We start from the raw sequence: 26967 nt of genomic DNA on the forward strand, positions 1-26967 counted from the left end.
TCATTGAGCACAACGCAAATAAAACTGTGGGATATCTTAAAAAAGGTCATTTTTAGTAGGAAAATATGTAGAATTGTTTTTCTCATCAGTTTATTTTCAACTCGCATTCCCTTAAAGGGAACCTAAACTGAGAGGGATATAGATGTTTAATTTTAAACAATACCAGTTGCCTGGCAGCCATGCTGATCTCTTTCGCTGCAGTAGTGGCTGAATCACGCACCTGAAACAAGCAGGCAGCTAATCCAGTCTGACTTCAGTCAGAGCACCTGATCTGCATGCTTGTTGAGGGGCTGTGGCTAAAAGTATTAGAGACACAGGATCAGCAGGAGAGTCAGGATACTGGTGTTATTTTAAAAGGAAAAATCCACATCCTTCTCAGTTTAGGTTCCCTTTAAGAGCTCCACTACATGTGGTGAGGTGAGATTATCGCACCGCAACTAAACCGCCACTAATGTAAGTCAATGGAAGTTTTTCCATTGACACAAATTATCCGAGGAGATGTGGCACGAGGGAGATTTCTGCAGCACGCATTCGAGTCCCTATAGCTGCTAACAGGAAGCCACATGACGCCGCATCCGCTTGTTCGGATGACAACCAGAAGTACCTCCAGGGGGATGTGAAGCGACGCGGCGATCGCCTCACATCATAAACGCCAGTGGAAACGGGCCCTTAAGGGAGAGATAAATGGAGGTTCTTATCAGAAGCCATTGTCTTTCCGATAAAAAAAAAAAGTCCCCGTTCTTATGCTTCCTGGAAGCGAGAGCATTCGCTTCCAGGACTAGAAAAAATGTTTTGGACAGTGGCCATCTTGTGGCCAAATAGTAAAACTACATTTACATACTTTTTTTTAATGAAATAAACACACATTATTACATTTAAAATTAACTGTTTACCTCCCACACTAAAAATGACCCAAACAAAATTCTGAATGAAATTTTTTTTTTTACAATAAAAACAAAAACAAATAGTTACCTAAGGGTCTGAACTTTTTAATATGCATGCGAAGAGTGTATATTACGAAAAAAAATTTAAATTATAAGCTTGTAAATAGTGATGGATGCAAAACTGAAAAAAATGCATCTTTATTTCCAAATAAAATATTGGTGCCATACATTGTGATAGGGACATCATATAATGGTGTAATAACCAGGACAAATGGGCAAATAAAATACATAGGTTTTAATTATGATAGCGTGGATTATTTTAAAGCTATAATGGCCGAAATCTGAGAAATAATGAATTTTTTCCATTTTTTTCTTAATTTTCCTGTGAAAATGCATTTAGAAAAAAATAATTCTTAGCAAAATGTACCACCCAAAGAAAGCCTAATTAGTGGGGGAAAAAAGATATCGATCAATTTATTGTGATAATTAGTGATAAAGTTATTGGCGAATGAATGGAAGGTGAACATTTCTCTGATGCATAAGGTGAAAAATACCCGCGGGCTGAAATGGTTAAATAGGAACTGATGATAACCTCTTTTTTGACACTGCGAGCGTAAGCTCAAATCATCACACCCCGCAATAAGGCATCCTACAAAAATGTTCAAAAAATCCACGGGTTGGTTGAGGATTGGTGGATGGACACACACACACTTGCTATCCCTTTGTAACTGCCAGTTTGAAGAGAGGGTTGGTTGACATCTCTAAGAAGGTAGGGATTATTACTTCTATAAGGGCTGGGGCCCACTCTTGCAAACACTGAGCAGTTTTTGGTAGAGACTTTTGCCGTTCTTTAGAGCTGGCATTTTTGAACACATTTCGAATTTAAAGGACAACTGTAGCAAGGCTGGGTGATCCAGACGCTGATGGCCATCCCTCTTCCTGTCCACGGAGGCTCTGGATCCCCCTGGTGAGATCGCCGCCTTTCGTCATGATGACAGTCGGCAATCTCACTATAATGTTACAACGCCACCTGTAGGACGGAGGGAGAACTGCAGCGCTTGATCCCAGGAAGGTGTGCAAGTGCAGGGGGCTGCTTTTAGACTCTAAAATCAGGAAGGAATCATACCGCCAGGGAAGTTAAAGGTTATTATGCTGTTGTGTATCTTTTAGAGCAGAGAGGAAGTTCTGCGTTTAAGTTCGCTTTAACCTCTCAGTGAATGAAAGTCTATCCCCCTCCACCAATCAGATCATCCCAAAGAGGCTCCACACAAGAGGTAGGGCACATAATTTATTGCAAAAAATCATCACAGCAGATCAGTCCAGCTCCTCCTCCTCCTCTGGTAACACCAGGCTGTCGGGATCATAGTAGTTCTCATCCATGATGGGGAGACCTTGTGCTTCTCTCAGCTTCACCAATCGCTCAGCCTCGCTCCGGCTCCAGTTCCTCATCCTGATGGGAGAGAGGAAACAGCATAAGTGCACAGAGGACAGATGTATAGGGGGAGGGGATGAGTGGTTTAGGGCCCTTTTCCTCCCTTTGATGCAGCAATCTGCTTCAAAAGCGGATAGTCGGCGTTGTGCCGATCGCTCGAGCACCATGATGTACATGTAAATCACAATGCACTTTTCCATTAGTGTGTTTCGATTTTCCGCAAATTGCAATCTCCGAGCTGCACGATAATTTACGCCATCGCGTTTCACTCCTGACAGCTCACGTCGCAATCGCCACTAGTGGTAAAAGAAGCTTTTGCAAGCGCAAATGCAATTGCGCTTGCAAGTGGACAAGGAGCCTAATGCTGGGAATACACGGTTCGTTTTTGCCTTCGTTTAAACCTTCGATTCGTTCGGTAAACGAATCGAGTGTTGAAAACGTATGTGAAAATAGTCATAATCTCATTATAGTTTCGATTAATAGACCCCAAAAACGAACGACTAGTGATCGAACATGTTTGATATTATCTCTCTTTATCCATCTAATCGAGCCATTGGTAGGCTTGATGGCTGTTCAGATCGATTATATGTTCGTTTATGCTAGTCCGTCCCTGTAAAAAGGGATTTTCATTTCGTTTCTTTGCAGCCTTCGATCATTGGAAAAACGAAACCATCAGAATCGAAAAAAAAAAACGAAACCGTGGGTGGTGATATTAACCGTATGACTGATTATTTCGGGATCGAAAAGGACAAAAGGCACAATCGAAACGAAGGTTTAAACGAAGGCAAAAACGAACCGTGTATTCCCAGCATAAGGGTGGACAGAGAGGGGAGGATGAGGGGGGATGGAGTGAGTAAGTGCATACACACATCCAATTTGGATTGGCCAATCACTGACCAGTATATTGTGGAAGTTTGGCAGTACGGTGGTGTAGTGCTCTCGCCTTGCAGCGCTGGGTCTCCGGTTCAAATCCCAGCCAGGGCTCTATCTGCACAAAGTTCGTATGTTCTCCCTGTGTCTGCGTGGGTTTCCTTCAAGCAACTCTGTTTCCTCCCACATCCCAAAAACATACAGATAAGTTAATTGGCTACCCCTAAAAATTGGCCTTAGACTACAATATATAAAGCTACACGATATAGACATCGGACTATGATAGGGATTAGATTGAGAGCCCCTCTGAGGACAGTCAGTGACACGACTGTGTACTCTGTACAGTGCTGCGGAAGATGTCAGTGCTATATAAATACTAAATAATAATAATAAGCTGCACACTACAGTAGCAACCAGCAGTCTCAAGCAATCCACACAAAGTGGCGGAGAGAGTGACTCTTTCTTAGGCTGTGAATGAGCTTTGAGCAGGATTCCGAGACTCCAGCAAGGTTCTACGAGGTCTCCTCTGCACAATGAAGTGCCACAAACTTTTTATTGCAAATGCTGCCACCGAGCGCACTACCGCGTAAGGCCAGCACCATCCGCAGTTAGATAATCTACTCGAGATTTCCAGTCATCTAGAGTAGGGCATATGGGAGTAAGAGTCGGATGATTTTTATACTGACTCTTCAGCCCTGGAAGACTTAGCGCTGCTGCCGCCGCTGCTGCTACCACTACTACAGAGCAAGGCGAGAGCGCAATCCACTACATAGCAAGGCGAGAGCGCAATCCACTACATAGCAAGGCGAGAGCACAATCCACCACAGAGCAAGGCGAGAGCGCAATCAACTACAGAGCAAGGCGAGAGCACAATCCACTACAGAGCAAGGCGAGAGCACAATCCACTACAGAGCAAGGCGAGAGCGCAATCCACTACAGAGCAAGGCGAGAGCGCAATCCACTACATAGCAAGGCGAGAGCACAATCCACCACAGAGCAAGGCGAGAGCGCAATCAACTACACAGCAAGGCGAGAGCACAATCCACCACAGAGCAAGGCGAGAGCACAATCCACTACAGAGCAAGGCGAGAGCGCAATCCACTACAGAGCAAGGCGAGAGCGCAATCCACTACAGAGCAAGGCGAGAGCGCAATCCACTACAGAGCAAGGCGAGAGCGCAATCCACTACATAGCAAGGCGAGAGCACAATCCACCACAGAGCAAGGCGAGAGCACAATCCACCACAGAGCAAGGCGAGAGCACAATCCACTACAGAGCAAGGCGAGAGCACAATCCACTACATAGCAAGGCGAGAGCGCAATCCACTACATAGCAAGGCGAGAGCACAATCCACCACAGAGCAAGGCGAGAGCGCAATCAACTACAGAGCAAGGCGAGAGCACAATCCACCACAGAGCAAGGCGAGAGCACAATCCACTACAGAGCAAGGCGAGAGCGCAATCCACTACAGAGCAAGGCGAGAGCGCAATCCACTACATAGCAAGGCGAGAGCACAATCCACCACAGAGCAAGGCGAGAGCGCAATCAACTACAGAGCAAGGCGAGAGCACAATCCACCACAGAGCAAGGCGAGAGCACAATCCACTACAGAGCAAGGCGAGAGCACAATCCACTACAGAGCAAGGCGAGAGCGCAATCCACTACATAGCAAGGCGAGAGCACAATCCACCACAGAGCAAGGCGAGAGCGCAATCAACTACAGAGCAAGGCGAGAGCACAATCCACCACAGAGCAAGGCGAGAGCACAATCCACTACAGAGCAAGGCGAGAGCGCAATCCACTACAGAGCAAGGCGAGAGCACAATCCACTACAGAGCAAGGCGAGAGCACAATCCACTACAGAGCAAGGCGAGAGCACAATCCACTACAGAGCAAGGCGAGAGCGCAATCCACTACAGAGCAAGGCGAGAGCGCAATCCACTACAGAGCAAGGCGAGAGCACAATCCACTACAGAGCAAGGCGAGAGCACAATCCACTACAGAGCAAGGCGAGAGCACAATCCACTACAGAGCAAGGCGAGAGCACAATCCACTACAGAGCAAGGCGAGAGCGCAATCCACTACAGAGCAAGGCGAGAGCGCAATCCACTACAGAGCAAGGGGAGAGTGCAATCCACTACAGAGCAAAGCGAGAGCGCAATCCACTACAGAGCCAAGCCAGAGCGCAATCCAATACAGAGCCAAGCCAGAGCGCAATCCCATACAGAGCCAAGCCAGAGCGCAATCTACTACAGAGCCAAGCCAGAGCGCAATCCACTACAGAGCCAAGCCAGAGCGCAATCCAATACAGAGCCAAGCCAGAGCGCAATCCCATACAGAGCCAAGCCAGAGCGCAATCTACTACAGAGCCAAGCCAGAGCGCAATCCACTACAGAGCCAAGCCAGAGCGCAATTCACTACAGAGCCAAGCCAGAGCGCAATCCACTACAGAGCCAAGCCAGAGCGCAATCCACTACAGAGCCAAGCCAGAGCGCAATCCACTACAGAGCCAAGCCAGAGCGCAATCCACTACAAAGCATAGTGAGAGCGCAATCCACTACAAAGCAAGGCGAGAGCGCAATCCACTACAAAGCAAGGCGAGAGCGCAATCCACTACAAAGCAAGGCGAGAGCGCAATCCACTACAAAGCAAGGCGAGAGCGCAATCCACTACAAAGCAAGGCGAGAGCGCAATCCACTACAAAGCAAGGCGACTGACATCACCAGGTTACGGAAGTGTTCGCCGGCCAGCCGGGATCTGCAACTTGGAATACTAGCGGGCACGCCGCAGTGGAGGAGCGGGACGCCGACGCCACACGGAGGGGGTGATAACCGCTGGGCTGGGCAGCCCGACATGCGCTATATCCAATAGGATCGAGTAAGTGCGCTGTATTAGCGCAGGCTGTCTATCAGTTTTGTAACAAGTTACGCTATGAGTGTTTTTATCTTATGTTTTATATGGAATCTGGATTAAACAGTTTAAGTGCTTGAGAAGGAGTGGTCTGGTGCCTGATCATTGGATGACTAAAAAACGCTAGATCTACCTGGATGTGAGGTGAAAAGCATCTGGTGAGCAGTTAATCATACTGGGGTTCCGGATTTGTGCTTCTCACTTGTTTTAATCTAGCGTGCTGCACTTTTCACTGGGGAAGAGTGGACGTATGGTTAAACAGTAATGCACTCTGTGCAATATGTTTATTTGTTACAGACATTGAGAGAGATATAGAAGAGGAGCGCTGTCATTCATCATATATGCAAAGCAAGGCGGAGCGCAATCCACTACAAAGCAAGGCAAGAGCGCAATCCACTACAAAGCAAGGCGAAAGCGCAATCCACTACAAAGCAAGGCGAGAGCGCAATCCACTACAAAGCAAGGGGAGAGCGCAATCCACTACAAAGCAAGGGGAGAGCGCAATCCACTACAAAGCTAGGGGAGAGCGCAATCCACTACAAAGCAAGGGGAGAGCGCAATCCACTACAAAGCAAGGAGAGAGCGCAATCCACTACAAAGCAAGGTGAGAGCGCAATCCACTACAAAGCAAGGTGAGAGCGCAATCCACTACAAAGCAAGGTGAGAGCGCAATCCACTACAAAGCAAGGTGAGAGCGCAATCCACTACAAAGTAAGGGGAGAGCGCAATCCACTACAGAGCAAGGGGAGAGCGCAATCCACTACAGAGCAAGGGGAGAGCACAATCCACTACAGAGCAAGGGGAGAGCACAATCCACTACAGAGCAAGGGGAGAGCACAATCCACTACAGAGCAAGGGGAGAGCACAATCCACTACAGAGCAAGGGGAGAGCACAATCCACTACAGAGCAAGGGAAGAGCGCAATCCATTACAGAGCAAGGGGAGAGCGCAATCCACTACAGAGCAAGACAGCGCAATCCACTGCAAAGCAGGGCAAAAGCGCAATCCACTACAAAGCAGGACAAAAGCGCAATCCACTACAAAGCAGGGCAAAAGCGCAATCCACTACAAAGCAGGGCAAAAGCGCAATCCACTACAAAGCAGGGCAAAAGCGCAATCCACTACAAAGCAGGGCAAAAGCGCAATCCACTACAAAGCAGGGCAAAAGCGCAATCCACTACAGAGCAAAGCAAGAGCGCAATCCACTACAAAGCAAGGCGAGAGCGCAATCCACTACAAAGCAAAGCGAGAGCGCAATCCACTACAAAGCATGGTGAGAGCGCAATCCACTACAAAGCAAGGTGAGAGCGCAGTCCACTACAAAGCAAGGTGAGAGCGCAATCCACTACAAAGCAAGGTGAGAGCGCAATCCACTACAAAGCAAGGGGAGAGCGCAATCCACTACAGAGCAAGGGGAGAGCGCAATCCACTACAGAGCAAGGGGAGAGCGCAATCCACTACAGAGCAAGGGGAGAGCGCAATCCACTACAAAGCAAGGGGAGAGCGCAATCCACTACAGAGCAAGACAGCGCAATCCACTGCAAAGCAGGGCAAAAGCGCAATCCACTACAAAGCAGGGCAAAAGCGCAATCCACTACAAAGCAGGGCAAAAGCGCAATCCACTACAAAGCAGGGCAAAAGCGCAATCCACTACAAAGCAGGGCAAAAGCGCAATCCACTACAAAGCAGGGCAAAAGCGCAATCCACTACAAAGCAGGGCAAAAGCGCAATCCACTACAAAGCAGGGCAAAAGCGCAATCCACTACAGAGCAAAGCAAGAGCGCAATCCATTACAGAGCAAGGGGAGAGCGCAATCCACTACAGAGCAAGACAGCGCAATCCACTGCAAAGCAGGGCAAAAGCGCAATCCACTACAAAGCAGGGCAAAAGCGCAATCCACTACAAAGCAGGGCAAAAGCGCAATCCACTACAAAGCAGGGCAAAAGCGCAATCCACTACAAAGCAGGGCAAAAGCGCAATCTACTACAAAGCAGGGCAAAAGCGCAATCCACTACAGAGCAAAGCAAGAGCGCAATCCACTACAAAGCAAGGCGAGAGCGCAATCCACTACAAAGCAAATCGAGAGCGCAATCCACTACAAAGCATGGTGAGAGCGCAATCCACTACAAAGCAAGGTGAGAGCGCAGTCCACTACAAAGCAAGGTGAGAGCGCAATCCACTACAAAGCAAGGCGAGAGCGCAATCCACTACAAAGCAAGGCGAGAGCGCAATCCACTACAAAGCAAGGCGAGAGCGCAATCCACTACAAAGCAAGGCGAGAGCGCAATCCACTACAAAGCAAGGCGAGAGCGCAATCCACTACAAAGCAAAGCGAGAGCGCAATCCACTACAAAGCAAGGCGAGAGCGCAATACACTACAAAGCAAGGCGAGAGCGCAATCCACTACAAAGCAAGGCGAGAGCGCAATCCACTACAAAGCAAGGGGAGAGCGCAATCCACTACAAAGCAAGGGGAGAGCGCAATCCACTATAGAGCAAGGTGAGAGCGCAATCCACTACAGAGCAAGGGGAGAGCGCAATCCACTACAGAGCAAGGGGAGAGCACAATCCACTATAGAGCAAGGGGAGAGCACAATCCACTACAGAGCAAGGGAAGAGCGCAATCCATTACAGAGCAAGGGAAGAGCGCAATCCACTACAGAGCAAGGGGAGAGCGCAATCCACTACAGAGCAAGGTGAGAGCGCAATCCACTACAAAGCAAGGGGAGAGCGCAATCCACTACAGAGCAAGATGACAGCGCAATCCACTACAGAGCAAGACAGCGCAATCCACTACAAAAGCAAGGCGACAGCGCAATCCACTACAGAGCATAGTGAGAGCGCAATCCACTACAAAGCAAGGTGAGAGCGCAATCCACTACAAATCAAGGTGAGAGCGCAATCCACTACAAAGCAAGGCGAGAGCGCAATCCACTACAAAGCAAGGCGAGCGCGCAATCCACTACAAAGCAAGGCGAGAGCGCAATCCACTACAAAGCAAGGCGAGAGCGCAATCCACTACAAAGCAAGGCGAGAGCGCAATCCACTACAAAGCAAGGCGAGAGCGCAATCCACTACAAAGCATAGCGAGAGCGCAATCCACTACAAAGCATAGCGAGAGCGCAATCCACTACAAAGCATAGCGAGAGCGCAATCCACTACAAAGCAAGGGGAGAGCGCAATCCACTACAAAGCAAGGGGAGAGCGCAATCCACTACAAAGCAAGGGGAGAGCGCAATCCACTACAGAGCAAGGAGAGAGCGCAATCCACTACAGAGCAAGGGGAGAGCGCAATCCACTACAGAGCAAGGGGAGAGCGCAATCCACTACAGAGCAAGGGGAGAGCGCAATCCACTACAGAGCAAGGGGAGAGCACAATCCACTACAGAGCAAGGGAAGAGCGCAATCCACTACAGAGCAAGGAGAGAGCGCAATCCACTACAAAGCAAGGCGAGAGCGCAATCCACTACAAAGCAAGGCGAGAGCGCAATCCACTACAAAGCAAGGCGAGAGCGCAATCCACTACAAAGCAAGGCGAGAGCGCAATCCACTACAAAGCAAGGCGAGAGCGCAATCCACTACAAAGCAAGGCGAGAGCGCAATCCACTACAAAGCAAGGCGAGAGCGCAATCCACTACAAAGCAAGGGGAGAGCGCAATCCACTATAGAGCAAGGTGAGAGCGCAATCCACTACAGAGCAAGGGGAGAGCGCAATCCACTACAGAGCAAGGGGAGAGCGCAATCCACTACAGAGCAAGGGGAGAGCACAATCCACTATAGAGCAAGGGGAGAGCACAATCCACTACAGAGCAAGGGAAGAGCGCAATCCATTACAGAGCAAGGGAAGAGCGCAATCCACTACAGAGCAAGGAGAGTGTGCAATCCACTACAGAGCAAGGGGAGAGCGCAATCCACTACAGAGCAAGGTGAGAGCGCAATCCACTACAAAGCAAGGGGAGAGCGCAATCCACTACAGAGCAAGGGGAGAGCGCAATCCACTACAGAGCAAGACAGCGCAATCCACTACAAAGCAAGGCGAGAGCGCAATCCACTACAGAGCAAAGCAAGAGCGCAATCCACTACAGAGCAAAGCAAGAGCGCAATCCACTACAGAGCAAAGCAAGAGCGCAATCCACTACAAAGCAGGGCAAAAGCACAATTTACTACAAAGCAAGGCGAGAGCGCAATCCACTACAGAGCAAAGCAAGAGCGCAATCCACTACAAAGCAGGGCAAAAGCGCAATCCACTACAGAGGTCCAGGAATTCATCACAGATCAGTGACAAACTTAATCAGCTCCAAGTTTTAAAAAAACAAACAAATCATAATTGTTAAACACAATTGTTCAGAGATAAAGCCCTCATTTCACAGCATGGCCATAAAGAAAACCAACACATTGAATTATTTTCAAGTATCCAACCACAAGACTGCAGTGGCCGACGTCTCTCTGATTGGAAATCAATGGTGGAATAGTGTCAATTAACCGCTTTGCCCCCACTCTACCTCGCTCACATCTCAACCTGTTCCTCTATCCAGCACATTGCGTCTTCATGCTGTTTATATCCACTTTCCGACCTGATAGCTATTCAAATTTTAATCAAAGTTTAAATACCCCCGGAGGAAGATTTCCAAAAGCGATGGGGCGGAGTTTCGAGGGTAGTGACGTAGGGCGCCGACACACACGCGAGATACAGAGGAGAGCAGCGCGTCATTATTCCATGCTTTGTGTGCGGAAACGCAGCTGTGTTTGGGAGTACAATTGCTTTTATTTGGAAAGTTTTTTTAATTGCAACATAAAGGACTCAAGTAAGAAGAATATGGAAGCTTTCATATTTATTTCCATTTAAACAATACTAGTTGCATGGCAGCCCTGTTGGTCTTATTAGTAAATATCTCAGCATACCCACTTTTACATTAATTTTCCTGGTTTCAGCATCTGTAACACTTCCTATATCTATATAGCGCTGTATATTAGTATGTAGCCCCGCCCTCCCAGTGATTTCAAGCCCAGGATGATTAGCCATGCGGAATTCTCCCAGAGCATTCTGGGAGACCAGGTATATTTTGTACTGGTTTCAGAACTCTCAGTAACTAAACATTCCGCAGAGATCACCTGTCCCATGTCCAAGTTTACTGCAACACTTCTGTTCTCTACTTCCCTACAAAACTCAATTAGGCCCCCTTTAAAAGGTGATCCAAGCAGCTTTTTTTTCCTGCAGTGTGTCCTGGTTTCTAGGCTCTTTCACACCAGACACGCGTCGTGCAGGAGCCGTTCTCCTGCACACGTTGAATAGCCTGCCGTGTTGTCGGGAATCTGCGGTGCGACGCAATCAGCGGTGGTAGCTATAATTGAACCAGACGGGAAATCGCCAGCTCCCGGCGTTTCAACGCTCACGGTTGCGTCGTACTGCAACGCACCGAAATGCAGCGTCGGGTGTGAAAGATAAAATGAAAGTCTATGGACTTTCACTTTACCTTGGTTAACGCAAAGAATTGCCTTTGCGTTAAAATGCAGGAAAAGGACTCTGGTGTGAAAGAGCCCTAATAGCTGCCATTTCTCCCCCTCCTTCTCCCTCGAAGCAGATAGCTGGCAGCTGAATTAAAGGAGAACTGTAGTGAGAGGGATATGGAGGCTGCCATATTTATTTCCTTTTAAGCAATACCAGTTGCCTGGCAGCCCTGATGGTCTATTTGCCTAAAGAAGTGTCTGAATCACACCAGAAACCAGCATCTTGTCATATCTGTCTAAATTTGTCAGAAACACCTGATCTGCTGCATGCTTGTTCAGGGCCTATGGCTGAAAGTATTAGAGGCAGAGGATTAGCTGAATAGCCAGGCAACTGGTATTGCCTAAAAGGAAATAAATATGGCAGCCTCCATATACCTCTCACTACAGTTCTCCTTTAAAGAGACTCCGTAACAAAAATTGCATCCTTTTTTTTATCATCCTACAAGTTCCAAAAGCTATTCTAATGTATTCTGGCTTACTGCAGCACGTTCTACTATCACCATCTCTGTAATAAATCAACTTATCTCTCTCTTGTCAGACTTGTCAGCCTGTGTCTGGAAGGCTGCCAAGTTCTTCAGTGTTGTGGCTCTGTGATGCATCTCCCCCCTCCAGGCCCCTCTCTGCACACTGCCTGTGTATAGGGAAGCTTCTCTCTTCTCTTTTACAAGCTGGATAAATCCTCCTCTGAGCTGGCTGGGCTTTCACATACTGAGGAATTACATACAGGCAGAGCTGTCTGCACTCTGCATTAAGAAACAGCCTGACACTTCAGTGGAAGATAGCTGCAGGGGGAAAGAAACACACAAATGATCTCTTGAGATTCAAAAGGAAGGGTGTATACAGCCTGCTTGTGTATGGATGTATTTTCTATGTGTGGACATACTGTACACCAACCTACTTCCTGTTTTGTTGGCCATTTTGTTTGTTTATAAACAAACTTTTTAAAACTGTTTTTAACCACTTTTAATGCGGTGAGGAGCGGCGAAATTGTGACAGAGGGGAATAGGAGATGTCCCCTAACGCACTGGTATGTTTACTTTTGTGTGATTTTAACAATACAGATTCTCTTTAAGTCTTTCCCCACTATTCATGGCGGCCTGGCGGGGGAATAGCAATCAACACCACCGGGACTTGTTAAGGACCACAGTAAGCAGTTTATTGGCTTGAACCTGCGGCCAAATTTCTCAGCTCCGTTTTTATATTTATCCCCCCCTCCCCTTCCTTCTGCCCTCATTTATCTAGGGGAAAGGTGTGAATTTAATTTCAGTGTGACTTCTGTAAACTGTTTGATGTACAGTGCCCTATCTCCCCCCACTCCCTGCTGATGAAAGCTTTTGTTTGCTCATCGCTACTGCTAACTACAGCAGTCCTCATCTACCTGCCCTTTCTGCAGACTGCAGGCCAGGGAAGTAGGGCAATAAAAGCCTAACATTTAGGCCCCGTTCACACTGCACGCGTTTCCTTCCGTGTTCCGGAGGCCGACGCGCATAACATCAGACAGTGCATAGAGTGAGAGAGAGAGAGAGAGCGAGCTCACTTGTCTTCTGGTCATGTACTATTCAGTACATTCAACAAAGGCGCAGAGACCGGGTAAAAAAGAAAAAAAATAGGAAACATATGGGGACACATTTTATTAAAAAAAAAAAAAAAAAAAAAAAAGGGGGGGTTCACATATATATATTTGAGGCACTAACTATTTTTAGGCATTTTATTTTTGGATGTTACAACCCCCTTTAAATAAACTCATTCATCTTCCCATCATTATGACGTTGAATCTGATCCTGCTTGCCCGGGGATTTAATCATCCATACGGTTAAGTTGGTATTTTAGTTAATGGATAATCCTGATTAAAGGGGAAAGGATTCCTTACATTTTATAGCCGAGGGATAGAGACGAGCAGCACCTGAAAATATTCGCTAGGCGCATTCTATTAGCAGGGTACGCTCTGATTTGGGGCCCCTGATATGCGATTTTGTACGGATTTTAATATTGTATACTGAATGCTTACATTAAACGTCATCTACACTTAGATTTGCTATTTTTCATGATCGCACAGAATATACTGTTTTATATGTTGGAGACGAACTGAGTATGAACCATCCCAGATGATGATGACAGAAACCGTGACCAAGGATTGAACATCATCCCAATCAGTAGCTGATGCCCTCTTTCCCATGAGAAATATTTTCCTTTTTTCAAACTGATTATCAGTGGGCTCTGAATGGCTGATATTGTGGTGAAACCCTTCCCAGAGTGTGATATCAGGACCATCGTCCTGACAGTTCCTGTCTGTGAACCTCACTGCATTGTGGGAAGTAACAGTTGTTTACAGCTGGGCCCAACTGCCAAAAAAAGCAAGCAGCATCTCATTCCACTGACATCGCCTGCCCACAGTAAAAATGTCACCATGTGGTAAATGTCAGAATGTAAATCAGGGAGAGGAAAGATTTTACAATGGGCAAACACTGACTAAATCATTTATACATAATTATTGTAAAAATGAAGCAGCTTTTTAATTGCATTATTTTCACTGGAGTTCCTCATTAAAGTGAATTTGAAGTGAGTAGGGTATATGGAGGCTGACATTTCTTTCCTTTTAAATAGTTCCCATTGCCTGGCTGTCCTGCTGATTCTCTGCCTCTGATACATTTAGCCATATACCCTGAACAAGCATATGCAGATCACATATGGATAACAGAATAAGAGGCACCACTTGTATGGATGTCACAATACGAAAATTTGAGAGGTAGCTTACCTCAAAGAAAGGTGTCTAGGCTTGTGTTCACAAACAATATTTCATTTGCACGGTTAAAGACAACATGTTTAATGAGCTTATAGCCCCATCTACACGATACGATTCTTTGTGCGATTCGATTACAATTCTATTTACGATCCGATTAAATCCGACATGTCCGATCGGGATTAGATTCAATTCAATTCGATTTGCCATTACAAAACAATGGGAAATCGAACTGAATTGAATCGAATTCCAATCGGACATGTCAGATTTAATTGGATCGTAAATAGAATCTTAATCGTATCACACAAAGAATCGTATCGTGTAGGTGGGGCTTAAAATGAACCAGAGACAAAGCACCCCTATGTATTTTACCATATAGATCAGTGGGAACATTAGAGAAAACATCTACCATGCTTTCGGTTTTATTCTGTACTGCACAGCTTGTGTTTCTTATCAGACCTGATAAAATCCCCGACTGAGCATTCAGTCTGGCTTTGCTATAATTACTCGGCTATAATGATTCCTGAGCAGAGCCAGCAGAGGGCAGGCTTGGACTTGAAAAGACATGAAAGAACACAAACTGAGCTATAAATATTCCTGAACAAAGCCAGACTGAATGCTCAGTCGGGGATTTTATCAGGGCTGATAAGAAACAGGCTGAGCAGTGAAGAATGAAGCAGAGAGTAGGGTAGGTGTTTTCTCTAATGTTCCCACTGATATATATGGTGAAATACATAGGGGTGCTTCGTCTCTGGTTCCCTTTAACACTCACTTCCTCGGGTCAATACTGTGCAAAGGTAGCCAACTGGTGGAGTCTGGGGTGCTGCTATCCCTGTGAGAGACAAGGCTTTAGTCCCACCCCTTTTTAAGAGCAAGCAGCCTTCCACAGCGAGCCCTTCCTATTACCAGAGTGGGGGACGGGTGTTCTCAACACGCGCAGAAGGTGGTTACTGTTAGCAACCACATTTTGTGAATGCCTTGTTTTACTTTTCAAATTACCCACTTACTTGCTAAACCATACCATAAACCATATTGGGCTCCTGACCTTTTGTGTTTTTTCCTCCCTCAAGGTCACTTGACCCACCCCCATGCAGATCAGATGTTTCTGCCTGGATAAGCTGCTTGCTTATTTTAGGTGTGTAATTCAGAAACTACAGCAGCTGTAAAGATTATTAAAGGAAGTTGCAGCTCAGGCAAGGCCATATTTATAATTTTTACGCCCCTAGACCACGTATGAAGGGGCCACAGAGCCCCTCCCATTCCATAGGTAACCCCCTCTTCTATGGCCTTGATTCATAAAGCATTACAATATAAGGGAATGCAGAAAACAGATGACTTTTCCAAGCACTTAGCAAAATGTAAATTTATAAAGGCTGTTACGGCATGGAAAGCTGAAATTACAGAGCAGTGAGGTAAATTACCGCCTTGTGCAATAAATACCTCAGCACGTCAGTAAATGTCAATTTATAAAGACTAGAGCATGCGGTATAGCCCAGACACATTACCGGCAGCTCAGGTGTGTCGGAAACAGTGTGGAGACTGTGCGGAGCCGTGACTCACAGAAGCAGAGAGGTATAACCTATGACTGATAGGAGCAGAGAGCCAATAGAAACAGCCCGTCACATGCAAGTCCTCCTGATTGAATGCTGATAGGTTGGGATAGGTTCTCGGTAGGAACAAGCTTTTCTACACCCCCAGGCAGAGAACTGAACAAAAGAGGTTTCCCCTGCAGACATTTAACCATTTAGGTTCCTGTTCGAAGATGTGGAGGAGCAAGTGTGGAAATCACCAAAGCATTCATGTTTTTTGGAGTATATCTAAGCTGTGGCAATAAAATAAAAATGTTAAAGACTAATGGGCAGATTCAGAGGGAGCAGAGGCAGCATAACAAACATGTATATTCCAAAGGGATGTCGGGGATGCCTCTTACTTTTGTAATGCAGTCACTGCACAGAACAGCCTGTAACAACAGAGAGACAACTCCACACTGCTCTGTTGTTACAGCAAAGCTTTTTGTCAATTGAAGACCATATTTTTGGTAAAATTACCAAACTTCTACCGCACCTGTAAACATTTTTATGATTTAGCGCACAAAAGTCTAAAATACCGAATGCGGAATTTTAACAACCTGATTTTTTTTTTTAAATCGCACACCCTTTATGAATCAAGGCCCAAGTATAATATTCATGTACTGCAGAACCTGTCTTTCATGTACAACTACCTTGGGCATCAGCTTTCTTTTTTCATGCGTTGTTCCCCCCCATTTTCATATGTAGCGACCTCTATTTCCTACCCAGGTGCCCCCTGTGGCTGCAGCCGCCGAAGGCCCTGGCCTGTGTGGCCTTTCCAGAAATCTGGCCCTGAGCTCAGGACAAAAAACAAAAACCACTGTCACTGGAAGTTTCTAGAAACTTCTGTATCTCCATCCTGAAGAAAGGTGGTAGAATATGGAAGTGGGCAGGAAAGGAGCAATCTAGTCTCTGGCAGGGGATGTATGGATTACAGCTCCCAGCATGCATTGCAACCGGGAGCGCGCTCCACATGGACAGGTGGCTACAGGAGCAGATTCAAGTAAGCAAGCAATGGGCCTCCCCATAACAGCATACTGTGTAACAAACCTCCCTTATGGGGAGAATCACTGTAAAAAAAAAATTGTAATAGGTGCTTAGCGCCCTGTAAAGATGACCTGAACTCAGAACTTCCTCTCTGCTATAAAAGATAAGCAACAGCATAATACCATTTAAATAAAAAATATTTCTTTGTTACAGCTTTTACAAATCCTGCAATACATCTGCAGTATGTCTACTTCCTCCTTTTATGGTTGCTCTGCCATGGCAGAGGAAATTCCTGAGCTGACAGCAGAGATAAAATTACACTGGCGATTAGTCACAGATGAGTGGGAATTAGACCTGCTAAACTCTCTAAATACATACAGGGTGCATTTCTCTGTTTTCCTTCTGTCCTGTGCAAGAGTTCAGTTCCATTTTAAAAGTAAGGCCCCGTTCACACTGCACGCGCTTCCAGCCGCGTTTTGGAAACGCGTGCGGGTGGCCGACACGCACGACATCAGACAGTGCATAGAGTGCACTGTCTGATATACACAATGCATGCGTTCCGGGAACGCATTCTGCACGCATTTTTTGCAAAACCGCGTGGCTGTCCCATTCACTTTTCAGTGATGGGATCAGCCACGCAACGTACACAAACGCGGATGGCGTGCGTTCGCATGAGTTGCGTTCCGCACGCATGGCCATCCGCGTTTGATGTTAACGGGGCCTAAATTGGATTTAACAATAAAGGTAGTCCTCGGTTAAAGAAAGAGATAGGGACTGTAGGTTCGTTCTTAACCTGAATCTGTTCTTACGTCGGCACAATGTGCCATCTCTGTCCCCTGTACCTCTAGTGTCCCCCTCTGTGTCACCTCTGCCCTCTGTGCCCGCTCATACAAGTTTAAAGAGGAGCTGTCAGCCATACTATGCCAGATAAAAAAAACGACATATATAAGTAGATAAATACTAGCTCTACTTACAGAACATGTGTATTGCATGGTCCAAGTATTGATTTCAGTGAACTTTATAAAATAAAAAAAGGTAAATGGAGAATTCTGTTCGCTGGCAGGGGCCATCTTTACTTCCTCCAGCTTAAGCCAATGCTGAGGTCACTTCCTCCCTCCCTCCTCCCCACACCAATAGCAAGCGTTGATTGTAAATGCAGGGAATCCCTAGGGAAATGATAGCAGGGAGTGTGGGGAGGGGGCAGACGCGGACAGTCATGGGAGGCAGCCAATGAGAGGAAAAGGAGTGAGAGTGACAAAGGCTGCAGCCAATCAGGCTGAACTAGCGGTGCCTGTGCAGAAACACTGTGCAGGGGGCCCCAGCCTGCACTGCAACTTCTCTTTTGCGACTGATTACTGGCTGCGTACTAAGGAGCTGGGGACATGAGGATTCATCTCTACAATAAAAAAAGTGATTGATTTTAAAGAGAACCCGATGTGTGTTTAAAAAATGTTATCTGCATACAGAGGCTGGATCTGCCTATACAGCCCAGCCTCTGTTGCTATCCCAACTCCCCCTAAGGTCCCCTGCACTCTGCAATCCCCCATAAATCAAGCTGTGCTGTGAGGCTGTGTTTACATCTGTAGTGTCAGCCTCGGCTGCTCCCCCGCCTCCTGCATAGCTCCGGTCCCTGCCCCCATCCCTTCCCTCCAATCAGCAGGGATGGAAGGGATGCAGGCGGGGACCGAAGTTCTGCAGGAGGCGGGGAGAGCAGCAGACTGACACTATAGAGATAAACACAGCCAGCTCTGACAAGCTGTTTGTCAGCAGCGTGGCTGTGATTTATGAGGGATTGCAGAGTGCAGGGGGACCTTAGGGGGGTTTGGGATAGCAACAGAGACTGGGCTGTATAGGCAGATCCAGCCTCTGTATGCAGATAACATTCTTCAAACCCACCTCGGGTTCTCTTTAAAGTTATGCATTCCCTTTTTAGCATTCCTTTTATATGATCAACAGATAAAAAAGAAAATTGAGTTTTTTTCATGCCAAACAGTTACTCTTTAAAAGCCATTTTTTCCTTTAATTTTTTAAAATAGATTTTCTCAAAAACTATGGAAACACTGAATCCATGCCGTTCACATCGGTGGGTCGTTCGGAAACCTGTATAGTCGATCGGACAACTTTATACTTTGTATTGGTAAGCCTCTCTTTACACTCGAGGTGCCGGGTGTACCTCTGTGCTGAGGTAACACCAGGGTGCCTTCATGGCTTAGCGCTGGGACACTGCAGTCATCTATTGCGGTGCACACATTTGGGCTGTGTGAATTCCATCTGCAGTCATTTGGACTGACTTATTTCACTAAAGAGCACTGTTGCTATAAAGCGATGTACATTTTCATGCTGTTGCCTAATAAGCACCATCTTTGTAGACATTTAATTAACGGACACTTGAAAAAAGGCAGTTGAGCGTGAAATGTAGAGCTCCTCTCATTACTGTGATACTGCATATTGCAGCGCAACAGATGAAATGTATCCAGGGAACAATTGTGCAGGTGGTTTCTTTTAGACTTAACCTCCCTGCCGTTATAAAAAATTGCTGCGCACGGCAGGGAGGGTGTTTTTTGGCTTTTTTTTTGTTGTTGTAGCATGTAGCTAGCCTAGCGCTAGCTACATGCTTCCCCCCTCCCTGCGGCGTCCCCCCGAATGCGCCGATCGCCGCATTAACCCATCCGGAAATCCTGTTCTGAACGGGATTTCCAGGAGGGCTTCCCCCGTCGCCATGGCGACAGGCGCGATGACGTCACCGACGTCATGACGTCAGAGGGAGTCCCGAACCACCCCTCGACGCTGCCTGGCACTGATTGGCCAGGCAGCGCACGGGTCTCGGGGGGGGGGGCACCCTCTGATGCGGCGGGTTGCGGCGAATCGGCGCGGAGCGGCGGCGATCGTAAGTTACACGCAGCTAGCAAAGTGCTAGCTGCGTGTAACAAAAAAAAAAAATTATGCAAATCGGCCCAGCAGGGCCTGAGGAATCCTCCGCGGCAGGTTAGCCCGAGCTGAGCTCGGGATAACCGGCAGGGAGGTTAAAGGGAAGGTCCAAGCAAAATAAAAAAAAAAAAAATGAGTTTCACTTACCTGGGGCTTCTACCAGCCCCATGCAGCCATCCTGTGCCCTCGTAGTCACTCACTGCTGCTCCAGTCCCCAGCTGGCAGCTCGCCGACCTCAGAGGTCGGCGGGGCGCATTGCGTACATTTTTACGCATTCCCGCTAGTGCAGGAACAATAACACTTACATTTTTACGCGTTACTGGTTCAATTCGTAAAAATGTACGCATTAAACCAGTAACGCGTAAAAATGTATGTGTTAATGTTCCTGCACTAGCGGGAATGCGTAAAAATGTATGCATTGCGGCCCGCCGACCTCCGAGGTCGGCAAGCTGCCAGCGGGGGACTGGAGCAGCAGTGAGTGACTAGGAGAGCACAGGATGGCTGCATGGGGCTGGTAGAAGCCCCAGGTAAGTGAAACTCATTTTTTTATTTTGCTTGAACCTTCCCTTTAAAGGGAACCAGAGACGAAGCACCCTCATGTATTTTACCATATATATCAGTGGGAACATTAGAGAAAACACCTACCCTGCTTTCGGTTTCATTCTGCACTGCACAGTTTGCTTCTAATCAGCCCTGATAAAATCCTCGACTGAGCATTCAGTCTGGCTTTGCTCAGGAATATTTATAGCTCAATCTGTATTCTCTCATGTCTTTTCAAGTCCAAGCCTGCCCCCTGCTGGCTCTGCTCAGGAATGATTATAGCAAAGCCAGACTGAATGCTCAGTCTGGGATTTTATCAGGTCTGATAAGAAACAAGCTGTGCAGTGCAGAACGTAACAGAAAGCATGGTAGGTGTTTTCTCTAATGTTCCCACTGATATATATGGTAAAATACATGAGGGTGCTTCGTCTCTGGTTCACTTTAAAGGGTTACTGAAGAGAGAGGTATATGGAGGCTGCCATGTTTATTTCCTTTTAAGCAATACCAGTTGCCTGGCAGCCCTGCTGATCCTCTGCCTCTAATACTATTAGCCATAACCCCTGAACAAGCATGCAGCAGATCAGGTGTTTCAGACTTTTAAGTCAGATCTGACAAGACTAGCTGCATGCTTGTTTCTGGTGTTATTCAGATACTACTGCAGAGAAATAGACCAGCAGGGCTGCCAGGCAACTGGTATCGATTAAAATGAAATATGGCAGCCTCCGTATACCTTACTTCAGTTCCCCTTTAAAGGGCCACTATAGTGAAAAATGTAGGCAGTTAAAAATTGACAGAACCGACAGGTTTTGGGTCAGTCCATCTCCTCATGGGGGATTTCTCAGGGTTTTCTTTGTTTTCAACAGCATTTCCTGAACAGAAGTTGCAAAGTCTAACTGACAAAATACTGTGCAAGTGAGTAGGGAGGCGGGCTGGAAACTTACTATTTTGGCAGTTAACCTCCTGAGCGATAATCCCGAGCTGAGCTCGGGGTATGTCGCGCAGGAGGATTTCTCAGGCCCCGCTGGGCCGATTTGCATAATTTTTTTTTTGTTACACGCAGCTAGCACTTTGCTAGCTGCGTGTAACTTCCGATCGCCGCCGCTCGCCGCCGATCCGCCGCTACCCGCCGTTCCGCGCAGCCCCCCCCCCTCCCCAACCCCTTGCGCAGCCTGGCCAATCAGTGCCAGGCAGCGCTGAGGGGTGGATCGGAACTCCCTATGACGTCACGACGTCCATGACGTCGGTGACGTCATCCCGCCCCGTCGCCATGGCGACCAGGGAAGCCCAGCAGGAAATCCCGTTCTGAACGGGATTTCCTGCTTACTCTGATCGCCGAAGGCGATCGGAGTGGGTGGGGGGATGCCGCTGCGCTGCGGCTATCATGTAGCGAGCCCTGGGCTCGCTACATGATTTAAAAAATAAAAAAAATTAAAAAATAGTGCTGCGCCACCTCTTGGGCGATATAATTGTATCGCCCAGAGGGTTAAACTGCTGTTCAGGAAATGCTGTTGAAAACAAAGAAAATCCTGAGCATTCCCCATGAGGAGATGTACTGGCCCAATACCCGTCGGGTCTGTCGGATTTTAACTGCCTACTTTTTTCACGATAGTGGTCCTTTAACATCCTCGGCGGTAACCCCGAGCTAGGATCGGGGCGGAAAACCGCACCTCTGCTCAGGATAGCCGCCGGAGGCTAATATGCAGAACAATGCGCACAGCGGGAGCGTTTCTACACACCTCTCGGGGGATCCCAACGTCTGACGCCATTCTTCTTCCTCTCCTCCTGGTGAGATCGCCAATCTCAGTTTAGAGTTGCAGCGCCACACAGAGGATGGAGGCATACCTGCAGCGCTGGAGCCAGGGAGGTGAGTGATTGCTGGGGCTGTGCAGATCTCCCTGGCAGCATGATTTTTTCCCACTTTTAAGGTCTGAAAGGGTGCAAAAAATTACACCGCTTTTAGACCCTAAAATCCGGAAAGAATCATACTGCCAAGGGGGTAAAAGGACAACTGTAGTGAGAAGAATATGGAGGCTGCCATATTTATTTGCTTTTAAACAATACCAGTTGCCTGGCAGCCCTACTGATCTATTTGGCTGTAGTAGTGTCTAAATAAAAACCAGAAACAAGCATGCAGCTAATCTTGTTAGATGTGACAATGATGTCAGAAACATCTGATCTGCTGCATGCTTGTTCAGGGTCTATGGCTAAATGTATAAGAGGCAGAGGATCAGCTCAGCAGGAGAGTCAGGCAACTGGTATTATTTTAAGAGGAAAAATCCATATCCTTGTCAGTTTAGGTTCCCTTTAAAAGAAAGAAAATATGGCAGCCTCCATATCCCTCTCACTTCAATTGCCCTTTAAAGAGGAACTCCAGTGACAATGTAACAAAAAAGTGCTTCATTTTTACAATAATTATGTATAAATGATTTAGTCAGTGTTTGCCCATTGTAAAATCTTTTAAATCCCTGATTTACATTCTGACATTTATCACATGGTGACATTTTACTGTTGGCAGGTGATGTAGCTGCTGCATGCTTTTTATGGCAGTTGGAAACAGCTGTAAACAGCCATTTCCCACAATGCAGCAAGGTTCACAGACAGGAAACTGCCAGGAGTACCACGGTCCTCAGAGCTTCTTGTGGGAGGGGTTTCACCACAATATCAGTCATACAGCGCCCCCTGATGGTCTGTTTGTGAAAATGAATAGATTTCTCATGGAAAAGGGGGTATCAGCTGATTGGGATAAAGTTCAATTCTAGGTTGAAGTTTCTCTTTAAAGCCCGTACCCAGTACACAATTTTTCCGGCATTTCTTTTTTGACGTGCAGCGCTTTTATTGAGCGACGAGCGGCTCGTTATGATCTCACAACATGGGTACAGGTGTGCAATTATGCTAACTACATTTCGCAACACGCAGTGACAGCGACAATCACAGTAGAGCGGATCTTAAAGATCCCCAACGACTCCGCGGAAAGTATTGCAATTGCTTGACTTCCCATTCGCACCCGCTGTGTGTACCCACCGGCCGGAAGATGGATTCTCACTCCGTCGGGTGGCGAATATTCAGCTTTAGGCCTGGTACACACAAGCAGATCATTCCGGTCGACTGCTCTTTCCAATCAATGATCAGATGGCTGAAACTGCTAAAATTCCATTCATGTGTCATTTTCTCAGCCCCATTCCCTGCAGATCCCTGATGAAATCAGCTGTATATGCACACGGCACGTGCAGGACCAATGGCGTTTTATCAACGTGTCCAAACTCGCGGTGACCGATAAAGCAGTGTTTAATCAGTCATTTCTGACCGCACTACTGCATAAATGACTTCTGAAGATGAACAGCCAATCCGATCAGTTTGATTGAATCGCTTGTGGATCCCATGTATCATCAGAATTCTGTTTAAGAATGGCTTATTGACATTCAAATCCCTGCACAATCTGGGCCCTGGATACCTGAAGGACTTGCTGCAACTGCATGACACCCCTCACAATCTTAGATCAAAAGGCTCTAATAACTTGGTCACCCCCAGAGACCACCTCAAAACCTCTGGAGACAGTCTTCTGTCATGCTGCCCCTACACTTTGGAACTCCCTACCACACCCAATCAGGACATCTCCATCCCTGAAAGCATTTAAGTCCAAACTGAAAAGCCACCTGTTTAGTGTGGTATTTATGAACACCTGACTATAGCCTCAGTAAGACAGTCCAGCCTGCAACTTTGTATCCATCTGAGACATCTACGCGCTTTGAGTCCTGTGGGAGAAAAGCGATATACAAATGATATTGGCCTCAATTCACTAAGATCATGCTGGAGATAATAAGGCAAGAGAAAACTTACCTCCACATAGTGAGAGAGTTATCTTATCTCTTCATTCCTTAAGTTACCGCCTCTGTAGTTAATTTACCTCCTCTGTAGTTATTTTCACACGCAGTAAGACCTGGTCCACACTAGGTCCGGAAACGTATCCGTGGCTGCGTTTTCAAACCTGAAGAAAAACGGAGTCCCGGATACTAATGGTCAAAGTAGCAGCCAGCCTCACCCAAGTAAAAAACTGACCCGTCTGCGTTTGCGGGGATCCGTTTTCAAAACCTGAACGGAAGGTCCGGATCTGCTGCATTTTCACGCAACGGATCAGGACCACGGACACACGCAGGGGTAGTGAACATCAATGAGAAAACGCATCTCCAGCTCCACAGGCAAAAAACGGATGTTAAAATGGATAGCCTGAGCTTTATGATTGGCCCAAAAAATCCTCCCACTCCTTCCTAATGATGGAGACGTTTTCTGTCAGGGAAAAACTGAACGGAAACTGATGCAAAACTGATGCACTTTCATCAGTTTGCAGTACGGTGGGTACTTCCCCTAATCTTCCCCGGATCCGGACTGCAGTGTCCGTCCTGCAACTGTGTCTAGTGTGGACCTAGCCTTAATGAACAGCCTGTCTTCAACTCTGGAGTTATTTTAAGGATTAAAGAGTTACCTTAAAGACAGAAGAGTTAACTTTAGGGTTGCCTGAGGTACAATGTTTCCTGAATACTACATGCCTTATCACCATGGTAACAACTCTAGAAACGTTATTAAAGACAGGAGATAAGCTTAGTGAATTGAGGCCATTGTGTATTGTATTGCGAGTAGAGATTATTTACCAGAGGCACCAGTATAGGATAAATTATTTAAAAACTGTTTAAAAAGGGAGGTAGTGCTGGGCTTACCTCTACAGAAGACTAAACAGTTATTTAGATCAGCAAAATTCACTTCATTCGCGACTCCAAGTATTGCAATGCGTTTCACAGGTCGAAGCCTGCTTCCTCAGGCTATAAGAGGAGCACTGTTTAGCCTTAAAGAGACTCCGTAACAAAAATTGCATCCTGTTTTTTATCATCCTACAAGTTCCAAAAGCTATTCTAATGTGTTCTGGCTTACTGCAGCACGTTCTACTATCACCATCTCTGTAATAAATCAACTTATCTCTCTCTTGTCAGACTTGTCAGCCTGTGTCTGGAAGGCTGCCAAGTTCTTCAGTGTTGTGGTTCTGTGATGCATCTCCCCCTTCCAGGCCCCTCTATGCACACTGCCTGTGTATTATTTAGATTAGCAGCTTCTCTCTTATCTTTTACAAGCTGGATAAATCCTCCTCTGGGCTGGCTGGGCTTTCACATACTGAGGAATTACATACAGGCAGAGCTGTCTGCACTCTGCAGGAAGAAACAGCCTAACACTTCAGTAGAAGATAGCTGCAGGGGGAAAGAAACACACAAATGACCTCTTGAGATTCAAAAGGAAGGGTGTATACAGCCTGCTTGTGTATGAATGTATTTTCTATGTGTGGACATACTGTACATCAACCTACTTCCTGTTTTGGTGGCCATTTTGTTTGTTTATAAACAAACTTTTTAAAACAGTTTTTAACCACTTTTAATGCGGCGAGGAGCGGCGAAATTGTGACAGAGGGTAATAGGAGATGTCCCCTAACGCACTGGTATGTTTACTTTTGTGCGATTTTAACAATACAGATTCTCTTTAAAGCAGGAGGATTAGCCCTACTATGCCAGGAAAAAAAAACATATATAAAGTAAATACCTGATCTGCTTCCATAACATGTATTGTACTGTCCACGTTTTGATTTCAGTGAATTTTATATAGTAAATTAAGAGAATTCTGTTCCTGCTGGTAACCATGTCTTTTGCCCACAGTTTGAGGGTAAATACTGATGTCATTTCTGCCCTTAACTTTTTTTCTTTTCTCCTCCAATCGCTGAGTCACCTCAGCCTTGCTTGTAAACACAAGATGATCATGTTTCAGCTACGGAGGGAAATAAAAAGAAGAGGAATTTATTATAGATAAAAAGAAGCTCCAGCATGCAACTGAATGGCAATGGCTATTAAAGGGCCAGTGCTCCTAAGGTATGTGATTACTCCAAACCATAACAGCAGAAAAAGTTTTGAATGCAGGATTAGCATCTATTACTTAACTAGCTGACCTAAGCCCGTTTAAAAACGGGCTCTAGGTCTGTCACCGCATGTCACTGCGCGTGCGCCCGCAGCACGCGCACCCACGCCCGCCCCTTGAAGCGAACGTCACTCCCCCTCAGTGTCTCTGCGCACATGCGCAGTTCGTTATGAGCAAGGACAGACACACACAGGGACAAACACGGACGCAGAGACGCTTGGATTTTATTATATAGGATACACTCAGACCAGTTGCTGTTGAAATTTGATTTTTATGGTGACAATCCCGCTTTAACAAGTATAAGCGCCTACAATTTGAACAGAGTGTGGTCGGGTCTAATCCCCCACCTGCTGATACAGTGGTTACTCTAATGGTAAACCCACCTTTGTCTTTCTTTTGTTATATTCACACATCATTCTCTCAAACATACTGCACTATCAAGGGCTCTGGATTTATCTTGTCTTTTATTGTATTGTATCAGGTCCTTGGGGCCTTTCATGCGAGTAGCCCAGGAGCCAGGTCCACGTGAAGACTGTCTACGTTCAGCTGCACGTTGTGAAGGATAAACAGCGATGGAGGAAAGCACGAATCGCCGGGGAGACGGCAGTGACAGGAAACATCTCGTCTCTCCATGCGTGGTTGCACTGCCATT

The 26967-nt window shown here is 46.6% G+C and overlaps 1 protein-coding gene across 1 annotated transcript in view; it reads right to left on the reverse strand.

Annotated features, from left to right (window-relative positions):
• Nucleotides 1–2159: 2159 nt before the first annotated feature.
• Nucleotides 2160–26967, reverse strand: part of NDUFB11 (NADH:ubiquinone oxidoreductase subunit B11) — a 45811-nt gene continuing 21003 nt past the window's right edge. The window contains exon 3 of the mRNA XM_068248624.1: nt 2160–2334. Coding sequence (XP_068104725.1) covers nt 2199–2334 — 136 coding nt within the window. The 3' untranslated portion in view covers nt 2160–2198. The remainder of the gene's footprint in view (nt 2335–26967) is intronic.

The sequence above is a fragment of the Hyperolius riggenbachi genome, chromosome 8 (assembly GCF_040937935.1).
Source record: "Hyperolius riggenbachi isolate aHypRig1 chromosome 8, aHypRig1.pri, whole genome shotgun sequence".
Lineage (NCBI taxonomy): Eukaryota > Metazoa > Chordata > Amphibia > Anura > Hyperoliidae > Hyperolius > Hyperolius riggenbachi.